This window comes from Amblyomma mixtum, chromosome 1 (assembly GCF_055824585.1).
Source record: "Amblyomma mixtum isolate Tamu chromosome 1, ASM5582458v1, whole genome shotgun sequence".
NCBI lineage: Eukaryota > Metazoa > Arthropoda > Arachnida > Ixodida > Ixodidae > Amblyomma > Amblyomma mixtum.
The window spans coordinates 262,669,364-262,684,419 of NC_143012.1; the positions used below are offsets into that span (position 1 = coordinate 262,669,364).

At 43.4% G+C, this 15,056-nt stretch overlaps 1 protein-coding gene across 1 annotated transcript; it reads left to right on the forward strand.

Moving 5' to 3' along the window:
* The first annotated feature begins 2,089 nt into the window (after positions 1-2,089).
* Positions 2,090-14,835, forward strand: LOC149371596 (uncharacterized). Its single transcript, XM_089580666.1, has 9 exons — positions 2,090-2,143; positions 2,510-2,636; positions 5,530-5,618; positions 6,301-6,402; positions 7,601-7,660; positions 7,937-8,071; positions 9,862-9,912; positions 11,390-11,443; positions 14,482-14,835. The coding sequence occupies exons 1-9, from the start codon at positions 2,090-2,092 to the stop codon at positions 14,833-14,835; spliced, it is 1,026 nt and encodes a 341-aa protein (XP_089436792.1).
* Positions 14,836-15,056: the final 221 nt, after the last annotated feature.

Here is a 15,056-nt window from a genome sequence, read left to right on the forward strand (position 1 = left end):
ACCATTTTCGAGAAAGTTTCATTTATGTTGTTTACATGTTTCATGAATGTTTGGGAAAAGTTATTCGAACATTTATATGTAACATTACAAAAACATTAGAAAAAGAAGGACATTAAGGACATTGAAATAGCATTTGAGCGTAACAAAAATGTAACATTATCGCAATGTTTCGGTGCTACCTGGGGGCGTATAAAAGCGGTTTGAAATAAAATGCAAAGAATGGCTAATTTAAGCCTGCCCTGCGCATTGGTTACATTTGCCAAGGAATAGAAAGAAGTATATTGAGGTCTATATAGTATAGGACGTATACGCCTCCATCGCAGATTATAACCAACAATACACTTCAGGGGTAGTGACGCAGCTAATGCGCGCACTTCACAAGCGTCACTTAAAACCACGCGAGGGCTGGTGGCGAACTCCGGCGCAGCCGCCACCTTCTAAAAAAATCAAGGATAATGCTGAAAGTAGCATAAGTCTGTATCAGAACTACAGCTCGGTTACCTTATCAGAATTTCCTCATTCAGTGAGGAAGCGATTTTACACCAGTAACACCTAAGAGGGTCATTAATCCGGGTCCAAGATACATTAGTACCGAAAGATGAAGGAACAGCAGTTTGCTCGCTTGTTTGCACAGAGGCCACATAGAACTTTCAAGAATTTTGAATGTTGTAAATTATAAAATGCTTCTTCTCTTATAATTTTTAATTCCAATGACGAATCAACGTCCTCGATCACGATCCGCGGATGCGACGAAATTAACTTTTTCTTTTCCCTTTCACTCCGTTTTGGAGCGAAAGCATTAACTCACGACCAAAACTGTAAAGTCCGGCCCATCGCTAAAGGCTTGATCTTAAGCTTGAATAAAAACTAAAATAAATGTTGCAACTACTGGGTCTCGAACGCGGTGCTGCTAGAAGAGATCAGCTTCGCTTGCCACTGCACGAGAGCACTATTCTTTCCCGCATTTCTTTTTTCTTTATTGCGTGGATATTACCCGCGCTGAGCTACCAAAGATCTCTACGTCCACACGTAGCATTCGCTAATGCAGAAATACATCCTTACGTCTTCGCACGCTGCACTCCACTAGAAATTGCGGGAGGCCTACACATGCTTGAAGAACCGGCGACTATTCAGGCGGTTGGTCCTGAGCAACTTAAAACGCCCGTACCAAAGCGCACAGTTTAGTGAGCAGAGACTTATTCAATCGAGGTGGTTCTGCGTGTCCATCCATCATGCGGTTTTTCCACAGGCTAAAAAGTTCAATCAGCATTAACAGATAGATTCAAATCCCATGACCTTTCAGAGCAGGCAATTATCTCATAGTGTACGGTGATATCTCAATGCCCTTTTTGATTGTATTCTGAAGACCTTTACGCCTTGTGTTAAACAGAAACACAGCCTCCCGCTGTGCACTGCACATCGTCGTCTTCATTAACTTCTATCCGCGGGGGGAACAAATCAGATCAGCTTAAAATTTGTAAGAGTTGAACCTGAGTCTAATATCGTCTCCAGAAGTGCCGACAATCCAGAGAAGCAAAACCATGAGCCAATCAGGCTAAACACAAGCTTTCGCACGGCTACTCGGTTTGAATATTCAAGTTCAATATCTTCTGTCCTGCTCTTCTAGCGCAGGTGTGGATGTTGCACTGTGTGGCTATAATGCACACATGTGGATTTTATGCGCTGATATCATGTTGACACCCTCGAGGCTGTTTGATATCATATCAATCCATAAGAGCCAAGTAAAAGTTTCTCTTTAAAAAATAAAGCGATCCACAGGCGAAGCAAAAACGAAGAATTTTGTCGCGTGGCGAAGCGTCGCTCGCGGATTGTTAAAGAAGAAGAAGCTTGGCAGCGGGTTCTGTCTGATGCTACTGCGGTGAGCGCTCTTTTCTGCCTTGTATAACAGAAATATTCTTTGAGATAGCCACGTTTTGTGCCAAATTCAAGATATATTGCGGATCTTCTCCCCTAATGAGAAACAGCAGGATTGAAAAGGCATCGTCGGCTTTTGTAGATTGGTGATTAATCGGCACACCTTTCAGACGTTTTCTTTAATCCCGTCACGTTCTACGTTTCAGCTCCAAATATGTGCTTCACCAACACTCCAGGCACGATCAAGGCTCTCGCCGCTTTCTGTTTTGTACGTATATCGTTGCTCTTTTCATAAAGCACATCACGGGTCTTTTTGGCCGCAGCTCAACTGTTAGAAGAGCACTGCTGTAGCTTAGAAGCGCGGTCTGCTTTCGAAGCCAATTCTTTCACCTTTTCCTTAACTTGATAGCTAGGCACCTTGGAAGTTGTATTTTATTCTTATTTTTTGGGGGGAACCGACTAGACGCCATCGTTTTTTGCGATCCCTGCGTTTTGTGCTCTGTCTTCATGCACTATTCATGTGGTGTAATTCCCCTCTGTTGTCATGTGATGTAACTCCTCACTCTTGTCTCGTTGCCGGCTTCCCGCTCCAACCATGGAAATGTGCACTGCCTTCTGTTTTCTTCCTTCCCAGTGCATTAACATGTTTAACTTGGTCTACCTGTTCATGCGATACCACGACTTGCTACCCGCCGAGGCTCAGCGGCTAAGGGACAACATCGAGAACGTGATGCCCGACGTCAAGAACCTTGACAAATACAGTGAGTGTATGCTGCAAAGCGGCAGTATAAATTCATACAGGGCGCAGAGCTGTCACAGATTATCAATGGCGGCAGAACTCATTTTCGCCACCATTTCATTCTGAACAATTTGCTGTAATCCAACAATTAAATTCAGTTATTAATATTTCAAACGCTTTGTTATTTGAATAAAAACAGCATATTACTCAGTACCGCTTTGATAGCTGCAAGATGCGCGGTACACTACTGCTAGAGGAGTTGTTAGCTCGTTTTAACGACAGCATTATAGTGTACGCTGAAGCTACAACGGGCGAAGGCAAGTCCAAAGGCATAACTTTGTCGACAACCATTTAATTCATTGCAGGTCAGTTTGTATCTGCCACGTTCACTGCGCCGTGAGACCCCAGAGAACGACGTCCAGTATGAGCGCTGTGTAGCCATTCGTTGCAAGCCAATCGATGAACCTGGAGTGTAGCTCAATCAGTGTGAAAGGGCACGCGAAAAGCGCGCATGAAATGTCGCTATTCCAATCTCTTGGCTTTTCCTGAGAAAAGATTTTTTCTCCACTTGCTGACTGGTGGACCAAGATGGACCGCAGAAAATTTAAGGGTCGCCCACTGGGGGCTACGAAGTACAGGGATTCCCGCTTCAAAATTGCGGCCGCTGCGCTTGAGGTGTATTATTCGTCTCAAAAAATGAAACTAATATGACAAAATGCAGCAGAGCTCTATGCGAATTAAAGCACCTTAGTCGTTTTAACAACTGTGTGCAAGGCATCTGCGATTGTTACGTGCGGTAAATTAACTAAAATGACCCATTGAACTGAATAAAGGTAATTCGCAAGACTGTAATCAAGAGATCTTCCGTGTGCCAAAATAAGTGCCGATCTCCGGTACACATTCAAAGCGGGAAGTCAGCCTCATATCGCTAGAGCTTTTTTTAAACAAATATTTGCGCTTTCTAGACGCACAGGTGTTTTCGACTCATTCGCGAAAAAACCTTCGTCAAAAAATTAAATCTTTCGGACGTGCATGGTGTCCTCCAATGAGAAAAAGTAAATGAAATTATTTTTTAAGCCCACTACTCAGAAAGTCCTCAGTAACTATATTATAATTATTGAAAATTTTAATTTCTGCTCCACTTTTCGCCCTTTCATGCTTTTCGGCGTTTTTCACAAAGACAAAGAAGCTTGTGAAAGCACAAACCAAGTAGACTACAGCTGTACAGATGACGGCAAAATTAAACAGAGCATGCTCCGTCTACTCAAAGTTTGGCACGCATCATGTGAATTTATTATGAAGGTTTCCCAAGCTTATATTCGAGTGAAACAGGGGTATTTTGTGGCCTATCTATAGATCCCCTCCTAATTGTCCGCGCCTAAGGTATGAGAACAGTTTTGTCGCCGAACAGCGCTCTGCGTCACATTCGCCGCGAGTATACATGTTCTCACTTTATTTATTGCCTAACCGTAGGCTTCAGCAGGCCTAAGTTCTAACTTTTTTTGTTTACTAAATCGCCCCTCTGACTTGCTAGCTACCACGCTTGGCTACTGATCCAAAAGTCATGGGATCCAAATCTGGCCCGCATTGTCGTAGAGGCGGAATCCCTAAACGCCCTTGTGCTTGGCGGTGCAGCCCTCCACGGCCGTCCCTTATAGCTTTCACTCCCACTACCCCCTTTGGGGCTTCGAGAGGTTGCACCTCAGGTTCCCTGCCTGTTTTCAAACACAATAGAGAGTGAGCACTGCATCGTGGTATCTTTGCCGTCACTATAAGAATAAATGCAGTTTTCCATTTTTTGCAGGTCCTGAAATGAAAATTTTTGGCCTTAGAGACTTGCTTCTGCCAAAATTAAGCTTGAAGGAGCGTTTTCTTAACAGCGCTGTCACTTTTTTTAGCATTGTACTTAATCTCGCACCTTTCCGCTGTGCCAAAAGCCCCAGTTCCACTAGTATATACGTTGAAGTAGAAATTACCGAAAATGCAGAAGCAGTACATGTAAAAGTGGAAGACAAAGATGTACTACTGAGAGACAATGAATCTGAGGTAGAAGGTGCAGAAGACAGCAAACTGGGACACTGTGCTTGTGCTGCATTGAAGCTCAGGTTGTTCGATGTATTGGTTATATAAGACACTATCATGTAACATAGAAGGCTCAAATTGCTTGTACAAACAGAAAATGCTAATCTTCTGTTTGCGCTGACGGAATGAAGATGACAGCTATAATTTATTTCACCTCATACCTTTTTCATCCAAGAAATACCATTGATTAAAGTTTGAATTTTACGAAGCCCGGCATGTATTGGAAGTAACCAAATGCAGATAGCAGCACCTGGGCAAAAACATTTTCACGCAGTTAATTGTCGCATGATTATGTGACAAAGAAAAAATTATCTTCACAAGCAAGCAAACGAAGATTAGCGAGGTGTTTTCGTGAACACATAAAAAATAAAAAAAATACGGCGGAGTGCTACTAAGATGCCCAGCATCACAACCCGGATCACATGCGGCCTCACAATGGGCGAAAAGAAAATCTGATTCATTTTGATTTTGTGAGCATCTGTGTCAGGAGACTATGGGTTCGATTGCGCGTTGGTTAACCTAAGCGCCTGTGGTCGCGGCTGCCTATTGAATTTTATTATGCGGCGGTACATGAGCCAGGGTGTCATGTTGTAGCTCCTAGTAGCACATCGCTTTGTTTGGCAAAACAGACGCTCTGTAGAACCACAAAGTGCTTTAAATTTATTTCCGCAATGCGTTCAAGCTATTTCGTGTGCATCAAAGTCGCGCTAATGACGGTGTTCATATTTCTTATTATTTACTCTTTGGTTTGAGATTATAATTTCTATACAAGGAGGATTTGTTTCCTTGTATGAAGAAGCTTTTTTTTCTTCTTTTCTTCCTACAACACACAGTGACTCGCAGAGACGGGAATATCTTCGTGGGTGCTTTCGCAGCCATCAGCATTGCGTTCGATTTTGTCCTTTATGTGGGCGTCGATAGCGTAAGTGTTCGCTGCTGTTTAATTTTTTTCTTGGTTCCACTGAAAACGAAAACGCGCATTAGTTCTAGCGACAAAGTCGCATTCCCAGCAAAGCTACAGCAGTACGATAGCTTCCGCGGCTAGTTCAGGTAATTTGAAGAAATTCAAGTGGAAGAAATTCAATCCCTCACCAATCCAAAATCACGTCAGCTCCTTGTGATTCGTCACAATGGAGATTTCCACTGTCAATCTACCGGCCAATGAAAATGAGGCACATGTAGACTTCGCGTTTTTGACTCAAGTGGACCGCAGAGTGCAACTTTTAGTCGAGTAGTGGAGAACTGATTGTTGTCACTTTGTCTCGGCAGTCCAAAGAAAGTCGGATATTTTTGTTGTTACCACAAAGACCGAAACATTCACGATGTAGCTTTTTACATATATTTTCCCCTGCTTCTATGAAGGCGGGTAGCAGTTGCATTACGAGTTCGTCGTCAAGCTATATATATAGTTCTTATTCAATTATTGACCTAAATGTCTCTATCTTGTCGAGGATGAAGTCAATTACCTATTTGTCTCTTCACTGCGTTAAACCATACATTAGACATCATGTTGGCCAAATTACCGCTCTTTACATCAAAATGGCACGTTTTGTGTCAAAATAGAAAAAAAAACAAAAAAACGGCTCAAACCATTGTCCTTGCAGCAGGAGCCTCAACTGATACTTAGCGCATGGACGTGGGGCATCATCGACAGTTCCTTCGACGCCGCAATCGGAATAGCCTCGGGAAACATGAGCTTCATGGACGTAAGACACCTTTATCTTCCTTCCTTCGTTACCGTTATTTCAAATACATGGTGGGGCGCAGGCCTACGAGGGACCGCAGAGCGCACAGATCAAAGTTTATAGTAACCTAACAGCGGAATTTTTTGATATCGCATTTCTGACTTATTGCTGTGCCGTTATGACAACATTGCGCTACTCTTCAAATTTTGAGCCTAGACACAAGCTGTCCAAAGCAAACATTAGTTATTCTGAGAAACGCCTGTCAGCGAATACGTGCGAACCACAGTAACGACAACAGTGCACATACACTCGCGGCTCTAACGCGAAGACAACCAGACATCGCTCAGGATACGTATGAAGAAGGCTGCGCGTGCGTCTTATCCATAGTTTCTGACCACCAATAAAATTATGTCAAGAGGCGCCATTATAACGCATAGGCTACACAGCGCCTTCATTGAATGCGCGCAATGCAGAAAATTATGAGGTCAAGGATTTCATGGAAACTATTATGGTCTGGAGTGTTCACGGCGGGGAAAGTGTCTAGCGCCAACGATTGCTGTTATAATTAAAAGCCGCTTTTGTCCGTAGAAATGCTGAAACGCCTTTCATTTAAATAAAAAGGTCAGCACTCGTTACATTACGCTTAAAGGGAAGTATGTGGCGTTTCTTCTGCAGTGGCACCGAGCATGAATCCCTCAGTACACTAGTACACTAGCCTAGAACACTCGCGCTTTGAACGAAATAACTGAAATATGCGGATCTCTTGCAATTTTTAGACTACACTTTTTGCTAAGTGCGCTCGAATGGGCGTGTCATTAGTTCAGGTGAATGATCTGTACCCAGAACCGAGCAGTCGTTTTCGCATTAAGCTTTCTTTGCTCTGCATCATAGCGGTATCGGCCACCGCGCTGCCTCAGTGGTAATTGCGCTCGGCTGCTAGCCCGAAAGACGCCGCTTCGATGCCAACCACGGTGGTCGCCTATCAGTGGAGGCAAAATCTTTCCGGCCCGTGTACTGTGCGATTTCAGTGCCCTTAAACGAACCCCAGGTACTCGAAATTATCCGGAGCCCTCCACTTCGGCGTCACTCATAGCCTCAGTCGCTTTGGAGCGTTAAAGGCCCTGAACATAAACCTAATCAAAGCGGTTTCGTAAACTAGGCATGTGTGTTTCAGATTATGCAGTGTCTGCTGAATATTTAATTATTTTAACGCTTTTAGGGCCTCGCCAGGACACCCGAGCCTGTAGAAATCAGCGCGCCAACAGACAGCAGTCTACATGCAAGTATACATTTTTGTACTTGTAATCTGTACGAAGGAAATTTTAGGCTATCCGGTGCCGTATCGCTTTGCTGCCTATGAGGATTACTGTGCCTGTGAACTGGTCTCACATCCTTCTTTCTCTTTGTCGCATGCTCTCATATTATCGATCATTAATTATATCCAAGGCGTGAGAAGTTTCAGAAGTTTTGAAAAGATGAGCGTGCAAAGGCGGAAGCCAAAAGAAAAAAAAAACTAAATTATCTGCCCCACTCGTCGCCTCTTCGGTTCTGACAGGTGTACGGCAAATCCATCCAAAGGCTTGGCACGGAGACCATGTTCCCGTCACCGCTGACAGCCGCGGCGACCGTAACCACCGAGGCAGGTTCTTGGGACAACCAGACCGAAGCCATGCGGATCCCAGAAGAACAGGTATGAAAGGAAGAGTATTGCTTACCGGTGAAGTCAGCGAGAAGGAGTTTAACGCCTTCGCACACACGTCCCTTTTCCCAGCCTAGGGATCTTTACCACACCAGAGCCGCTCGTCGGTTGGGTTACAACTGACGAGTCCAGCTCCATGCTGACTGGTCTACTATTAGCTCTAGCTTTCTTTCCTAAGTTATCGCACAGCTAACCAGTGCACAAGGCTACTTGCGAACTTGGTCATTCGTCTACCATGGTAGGATGGCACGGGAGGCAGATGGGGCCTATTTAGTAATGACGGTGGATTCAGATACTGTAGCTTGGCGCATGATGCACGTTCAACGTTTAGTTTCACGCTTTAGGTTTAATCATGTTTCGGGAAGATATATCTTGTTTTCTTCGAGATTTGGTTGCGCGGTCAAAATAAATTCCTAACTTAATCTAACTTCATACGTCATTCCAGAAAGATGGATAAGATTTATTTTTTTTTGGAAATAATATACTTCAGTGAATATTCAGAAGGATATTCCAGAGCATGAAGTCTGCTTGGGGACCTCCTATCTCTAATTAAAAGCAATGAAATGCAAACAACAAAACAACAGCTGGAGTGTACAGTTAGAGGAGGAAAAAAATTCGCACGACCGGAAATAAAAGAACGGTTTGGTTTGGTTTATTAGGGTTCAACATCCTAAAGATTCCAGGCTATGAGGGATGCCGTAGTGAAGGGCTGCGGAAATCTCGACCACCTGTGGTCCTTTAACGTGCACTGACATCACACAGTACACGGGCCTCTAGAATTTCGCCTCCATCGAAATTCGCCCGCCGCGGCCAGGATGAAAATAAAAGAAAGCTTGACCAGTGCAGTATGCGTTAAGCACCATCAGCGGTAAGTCTCGCTCAGGCCATACAGCGTGTTATTAGTTCACCCTTAAAAATAAGCAAAGATTTCGAAAGTTCCGCGTTAGCAGGCAACTTCATCCACACTAATAATGCGGAAAAAATTCTTTTTTTTTTGCCGTAATTAGTACGGGCTGCTGGAAGCAGATAATTGTTATTGGCGTCCAAGCTCTTCGAAATGTTATTACTGAGTTTGCAGGTGTCAATCAATTCAAATGGTAAAAGGTTCTGTTCCTGAAGGCTTTAAAAAGGAGGATTAAAGTTCTTATTTCATGAAGGAGCGAATTCATGAAGCGCGCGGTGATCATGAAGAAGTGGAAATGAAATGGTGCACTCCAAGCGGAAAGCTTTGATGAAGATGGTCTGATGTCATATATCATTTCGTGGGCTCATGGAGTGCTAGTTTATGGCGCATTTCGTTCTTAGGTATTCATGCGTAAGAAAAGTGTGCCAGTCGCTGTTAATTTATGGGATATTAGAGTCGCTGTTTTCCAAGCGCATTCCTGGTCTAGCCACTGTTCTTTTCACTTAGTGCTATAATTGTCTTCTCAGAATGAACAACTAGCAGATTGCTCCGACTGACCAAAGGTCGGGCCAGTTGTGGCTGTGTATATTAGCGGGCAAGAAGAAAAGAACAGGAGGATCAACTACATCTGTTTTCGCCTTGTTTCTATGCGTGGCTCGTGATATCCACTTGTTCGAGAGCCGCCTAGTTAGGCAGTTAAGGTCAAAGAACTTATTTGATTTTTGTGAAAGAAAAACTGCTGACCGCAATCTTTCAAAAGGCCTCTTGAACTGTTCGGAATATAACATGAAATTGAGCACTTTTATCCGTACACCTAGCACTTTTGTATACCTTTCTTCCCACAACTGTTAAATTGATTTTTGTATGTGGTGCGCAGGTCGTGGACTACCAGTCAACCATTGTCGACCACGATGCCCATCGACTTACCGTAAGTTGGTCGTCAGAGGTTTGAAGGTTACATGGAGCCTCTGAGGCAAAGAATTCTTTAACTTTTTTAGATCGAAAAATAATCCAAATCCGAACATGATCCCCGCCCAGTCTATGGGAGACCAAGAGATTGTAGCGTAGCTTATGAGCTGAGAAATTGGCTGTTTTTGATGCTCTGCAGCAGTTTCTTTAGCATCATGTTCTCAACTATCTGGCTCAACTGACGCAGCTGTAATTAGATTGCTGGACTTCAATACATTGGTGGTGAAAGCAATTTCGCGACTCACATGATCAAAGAGCCGGTAAAGCGGCGAATGGGCTTGGCTGGTTTTGCCTGCTTAACTTCTTGAACGCGCTACTCTAGTTGTGACGGAAAGTATTGAAGCATGCTGTTTTGCATCCCTTGTGGATATCATAACCAGAGTAGAGCTTTACAAATTTAATACCAATGTGCCCTGGTTAAAAACTGTTGTCGACATTTTGGCTTAGTATAATCCTAGAACATACACACTATCAGCAACAAAATCATCATGCCATGCTAAAATCATGCAATTAAACCGATGCAGAGTCTCAGCAGGCATCTAATTTTATGAAACACAAACTATAGTGTATTCTTCACACTCGTTTTCACATGCGTGGTCGCAAGCCTCCACCGAATAAACAAAGTATCAGCTTCGGTTTCCATTCTCGGGTCTTAGATAAGGCCTCTAACAGTACACATACCAAATGCTTCTGCAAATGGCCTTTAGACCTCGGTAGCATCATGGATTGATCCTAGAAAAGTATGACTTGCTACTGACACATGTGCAGCCTTATATCGGTATTAGCAGGGCCTCCTGTCGTTGACAGGCTGGAAAGATACTCTAGTGCAAGCAAATTCTCCGGTACACTCTAGCAAATGCAATAAAAGATTCGGTGCATACGCAAGAGTCGGGTTCACTTTGGGACAGCCTCAGTTCTTCGAGATTTCAGGGCAGAAATAAATTTGCTTTATTAATACAAATCTGTTCGTATAAGTAAAATTATCCTTCCTTGATGATGCTCACTGGGCTCTAAAACGTATTACGCTGTTAGAGCTGCAGGGACATGAACTTAGCTTTTCCGGAATTACCTCTATCATGTTCTTTCAAGCAAAAAAATTATAAAAACCAAAATAACTAGAGTAGTTTTCGCAGGCGACCGGTTATCTTAAAGATAATATGCCCCTTGTATCTATGGTTGTTCGGCGACAGGTGGTCGAAATTTCCGAAGCCCTTCACTACGGCGTCCCTCATAGCCTGAGTTGCCTTGGGACGTAAAACCCCAATTAACCAACCAACCAATATATCTACACTAGTGTATGTGCTGCACGCCGTTGTTTGTTTTATAAGAAACACTAAGTAAGTATACTTACTTTAGAGGGAATGAATTAGAGAGAATAATTATACGCGCTGCATTTCAGCGCTTATATGCAACCTATTCACTTCTTTTTTTTTCAGGAAGAACAAACATCGGTCCTATTGCTGTATGTCCTATTTCGACTCATATTCAAGGTACGTAAATGGGCACTTCTGCTCACCAGCATTTACCGGCGTGTAACTTTTCATAGGAAATGTCAAACCGACTAGTTCAAAAATCTACTTTCACAAAGAGCGTCTTTGCAGTTGTTTTCACTTATGTTTGGTCTCCATAATTATTTCCTTTTTATGCCGCTGAAAGTGGTACATAATTTTATTCACCACACTTTTTGATGTGTTGAACACTCCACTCTGTAATGCTCTGCCATCTAAACGCGAATGTAACAAAAAAATATAACATCTATATTGTAAATAGCTGTATATGTAGGAGAGAATGGTGAAGACCTGAGGTTTTTCTCTGAAAAGTTGTTATTTAGCCTTAATACCTATTCTAATTGGCTGCGCCTCGGTGGGAAATAAGAAAACATACTGGTTGGAACATCTCAAGGCAGACTTATTAAGAAGTGCAGGCAGCCTCAGGTCTCAAGTATCCAGACAACGATGCTGTTTCTTTTTGTATACATTTGGAGCAGTATTATAATTTAAAAAAAAACACTAAACGGACCGCCTTTAGGAAGGACATGTTTTCTTGAACTGCAGATGTTAAAAAAGCTGTAGAGTTTTTCCTAGCAATAATATTCTCCCTGGTCTGCCCCCGGCTTAACCTTAATGGTAACCATTTCCGTTGTTTGCAACTTTGAAACGGAAGGAAGTATATTGCGGTGTTTTTTTCTTAATGTATAATGCTGCTAATTGACACTAGCCGTTTTTAAGGAACCGGCGGGGACTTTGCCACAGGACAAGGTGTATTTGAAAGAGAAGGACTCCCTGTAATTCTATGCGAAAACAAAGCACTGTGCTTACCTCGCCATCCTATCTGGGTACGTATTTTCCTGCCTGGCTAAATTTTAGGGCGCTAAAATTTCGGGGTCGGCCAACTTGGACTTTATTTCTCAATCAAAGAATTGCCTGACAAGCGGCGGCGTTCGGTGCGGTGAGAGCTCTATAAAGTAACATCCCATGATGTTAACTAACGACAGCTGACCCTAATAGGACGTGTCAATTAAATACAGTGCTACCAAAGGCGTTTAAAGAGCAAGCTTTAGAGGTTTTCGTGTAACACGTGATCATTTTCTTGGCACCCTCATAGTAAAAACATATATTCAGTCATATTAAGTGTTAAAGCGAACTTCGACTTCCAAATACAGCTCTAAGTTGATTGCATACCGCGTCGCAAGTTCACGTGACAGTACTTACAACGTCTACATTCGATAGATACGCCTGAGAAAGAAGCTGCTTACTCTTCGTGCGTTTCGTTATGTGGCCTTCAAAACAGTACGGTATACTATAACAGCTTGACATAGGAGCGCACCAGGGTGCCAGCGCCACTGTACATTAGCGATTCTGTACTATTGCCTCAGTCATGAAGGCATTTTGCAAATTACAAGATGACGCATCAAGACGGGTGGAAATGTCAATTTCGGCCCTCGAAATAGAGCATTCTAAGGACGCGAAGCTTTAGAAATCACGATTTTTTTTCCTACATGGGTTATTGAACCCGTTTATGCATCTTCGGTTAGAAAATGTACGCGACGACAGGTTAATCTGCGTATTGGTCAACCCTGCTTTTATCTTCTTCGTATTAGAAAAATGTCACAATCTTTGCACAGATAACTACTGCAGGTAAAGCCTTTGCCAGGTAGATCTCCTTCGAAACAGGCACATTCCTTCGATAAAAGTTGAAGTCACTCAAAAGGCAGTTCGTTTGAGAAAAACAGTCGCCAGTTTTAAATCGCTTGGCGCGCTGACGGGACTACACTTTTAATTGTAACCGCAGCCTTTCTGCTGTATTCAGGACCTGTCAGTAATTGAATGCCCGCTTCACTCACTGCCTCACATAACTTGCTTATCACTTGTTTTGAGTCAGCGTCGGTTTGTGTAAGTATTTGATGCGGCTAGAATAGCTGAAGGTTACGTGAGCAACTCTACGAAGAGCTGCTTGGCTACTCAGAATGCAGCCAGGAAAAATTAACTCAGAGAAGTTTTAAACATGGACACCTCCGCCTTTGATACTGGTAGCAGTTGTAGCGCAATAGCAATACAGTAGTAGCAGTAGTACAATTTTTGTATTATTACAAATTATTAATAGCGTAATTGTGAGCATAGTTGTAAAATAGTTCTTCAGGCATGTCGCCACGAGCACGTTTGGACTACTGAATTAAAAAAAAAAATAAGCGTTTAGAAACCAGCAAGTGGCAATTTTTTACACAATGCCTTCTTGTTACAGAAGCGAGCCGAAAAGCTAAAACTAATAATCTAAGGATATATTACTGAGTTATATTACGAACATATGACGGCGTTATAGAAAGTGCTTATTGGGTGTTGGGCGGGAAGATCTTCTATTCTAACTTATCCTATTGGGTAGTAATTCGTGACTGGAGACGTTTCGCAGTTGATAACATAATTAGTTGGTTTAAGCTGTATACTTCCTAGGACAGGAACGGGGACCTTGTGTTAGAACATGCACCTCGCAATTAATAGGGGCTATGTTCGATCCCCAGTCGTGAGAAATGCCCACTCGTTTTCTGTTCGCCAAAAGATTGACCCCAATCTGGTACTCGAGTCTTCCAGGGTGTAATAATTAGAAAACGGTCTTTATGATGCCTGCTGTGAGGTGTTGTTATTCGCAAATTTTGAGACCACGTTAAATTTTAATGCGTCCACATAAGAGACTACTCCGTCTTATGTAGTTGGAAATGAAAAAAATTTGTGTAGCGTGCGCATATCTGAACAGTAATTTCCAGGGGTTACTGCTTCCTTAATTAGTAGCGTCTATGTTGTGCTACCATAACTAACTACTATGATTAGCGTAATGTAGCCTACAAGCTGCCCTCACAACAGCAATGTAGAATTTACAAATTGAGGAATTAAGGTACGAGTGTTGCCTGCAGACGCAGCTGCCATATGTAACAGATTCAATCCAGGCATTTTGGTCCATCCACCTAACTTCTTGTAAGTGCTAGCAAGTTCTTAATTCAACTTTCTAATTGTTATTTTGTCTGTTCTCATGCCAGGTAGTGGCGCTGGCAGGCATCAAGGACTACGCTAGCCGCGTGGCCGTCGAGCGCGAAAAGCGGGAACTGGCGCTGCAGCTGGGCTACGAGGCCGACACGGTGTCCCTTGAAGAGCCGTTCGTGCCGGGACCACCAAAGTCCAAGCGGGCGAGCACGCCCGGGGTGTGGAAACCCACGCCTTCGCCTCCGGCTGATAGTGCGGCCGGTGTTTCAGCGGGGCCACCACCCCCGCCCGGTATAGTGCTGCCGCCAGGGCTGGAACCGCCGCCGCCTCCGGGGTTCAGGTTTTTATTCCCGCCGCCTGCCGTGCTGCCATACCCGAAGGTGGATACCATGCCCACTCCAAGAAACTGAACAAGGCTGCTTGTGCCCATATAGGGCATGCAAAGCTGCCTGAAGATTCCACTGTCACATAAAAAGATACGTTTTGATTGATTTCCTGGTGACTTCTTTTCACTGCAGCGCATGCACTAGTGAAATATTCATCGACAAAAAACTCCTTCTGAACTGCATGCCTTTCTAGCACTCTCTCTTGTGTTGAAAGCCGAAGCTCCTGCTCAGCATGTATTATTCTT